At 48.6% G+C, this 1191-nt stretch overlaps 1 protein-coding gene across 1 annotated transcript; it reads left to right on the top strand.

The window, feature by feature from the left end:
- Positions 1-622: 622 nt before the first annotated feature.
- LOC121918659 (sodium/calcium exchanger 3-like) lies at positions 623-1186 on the top strand (the record flags this gene model as incomplete). Its single annotated transcript, XM_042444675.1, has 1 exon — positions 623-1186. A coding segment is annotated over exon 1 (543 nt), but the record flags the coding sequence as incomplete, so codon positions are not given.
- Between the last annotated feature and the right edge of the window lie 5 nt (positions 1187-1191).

Below are 1191 nucleotides of genomic sequence, written 5' to 3'. Positions count from 1 at the left end.
TTTGGCTGGCAGCCACTGTTGTTTCACCCTATTCATGCCCTGTTTGGTTCTACTTTGGCTCTTTCAAAGCTCATTCCATCCACTGATTCATTATTCTTGAAAACACTTCTAGCCCACAAAAGAGAAACACAAAATTAGATGTGCTTTATGGCAATCCCCTGACTTCCATTAACACCTCTTACCATCCCCTTTGGACCAAGAACTCATTCTCCATTCATACTCTTGGTTGAGTCTCTCACCCTCTCGCTATTTCACAAGGACCTAGGAATGGAGGCTTTAAAACCATCTGTGCTTAGCGTCCCTGGGACTAACACTCTCCTTCCACTATGTTGTGATGTGACATTGTTCAAATGAGAATGGGGTTCATTTTAAGATCTGTGTTGGACTGTGCGGAATATCCCAAGACCACAACAACCTCCTTGTAGAGAGAGATGGAGATATGTGGCCCTCCACCTCCTCACAGCCATGGATGTGTGATTATGGAAGCTACAGTCCAGAAACCTAGAGATCCAAAGCTGCTCATATTTAGTAAGCTACTTGCTTGGGCATTTCACATATTGTGCTTTACAGTCCGAATGCATGCCGTGAGCCATTGCCTCAGTAACACTATGCTTCCCCACTTACAGGTTTCATCTTTGCCACCATGTCTCGCCTGTCTCGTCTGAAGGCTTCGGCATTGCTATTGGCTTTGTTCCTGCCCTCACCGCTGGCAACAGTAGATGGCAACATGGGTCCACCTGGGACTGGGGCGGCCTCTCCGGATGGTGGCAACCATACAAAAAAGTGCCTGGAGGCCACCGAGTGCCAGGAAGGGGTGATCTTGCCAGTGTGGCTCCCCCAGAACCCTTCCGTGGGTGATAAAGTAGCAAGAGCCATTGTCTACTTTGTGGCACTGATCTATATGTTCCTGGGTATGTCCATTATTGCTGACCGCTTCATGGCCTCTATTGAAGTCATCACCTCCCAGGAAAAGGAAATCACCATCAAAAAGCCCAACGGGGAGACAACCACAACCACCATCCGCATCTGGAACGAGACTGTCTCCAACTTGACCCTGATGGCTTTGGGTTCTTCTGCACCTGAGATCCTTCTTTCCATCATTGAAATTGTGGGCCACGGCTTCCACGCTGGAGATATGGGGCCCAGCACCATCGTCGGAAGCGCTGCCTTCAACATGTTCATCATTATTGC

This window comes from Sceloporus undulatus, unplaced genomic scaffold, assembly GCF_019175285.1.
Source record: "Sceloporus undulatus isolate JIND9_A2432 ecotype Alabama unplaced genomic scaffold, SceUnd_v1.1 scaffold_21841, whole genome shotgun sequence".
In the NCBI taxonomy this organism is placed as follows: Eukaryota; Metazoa; Chordata; class Lepidosauria; order Squamata; family Phrynosomatidae; genus Sceloporus; species Sceloporus undulatus.
Note: the sequence above shows the minus strand (reverse complement) of the source record. Positions and strands in the feature narration are given on the sequence as shown.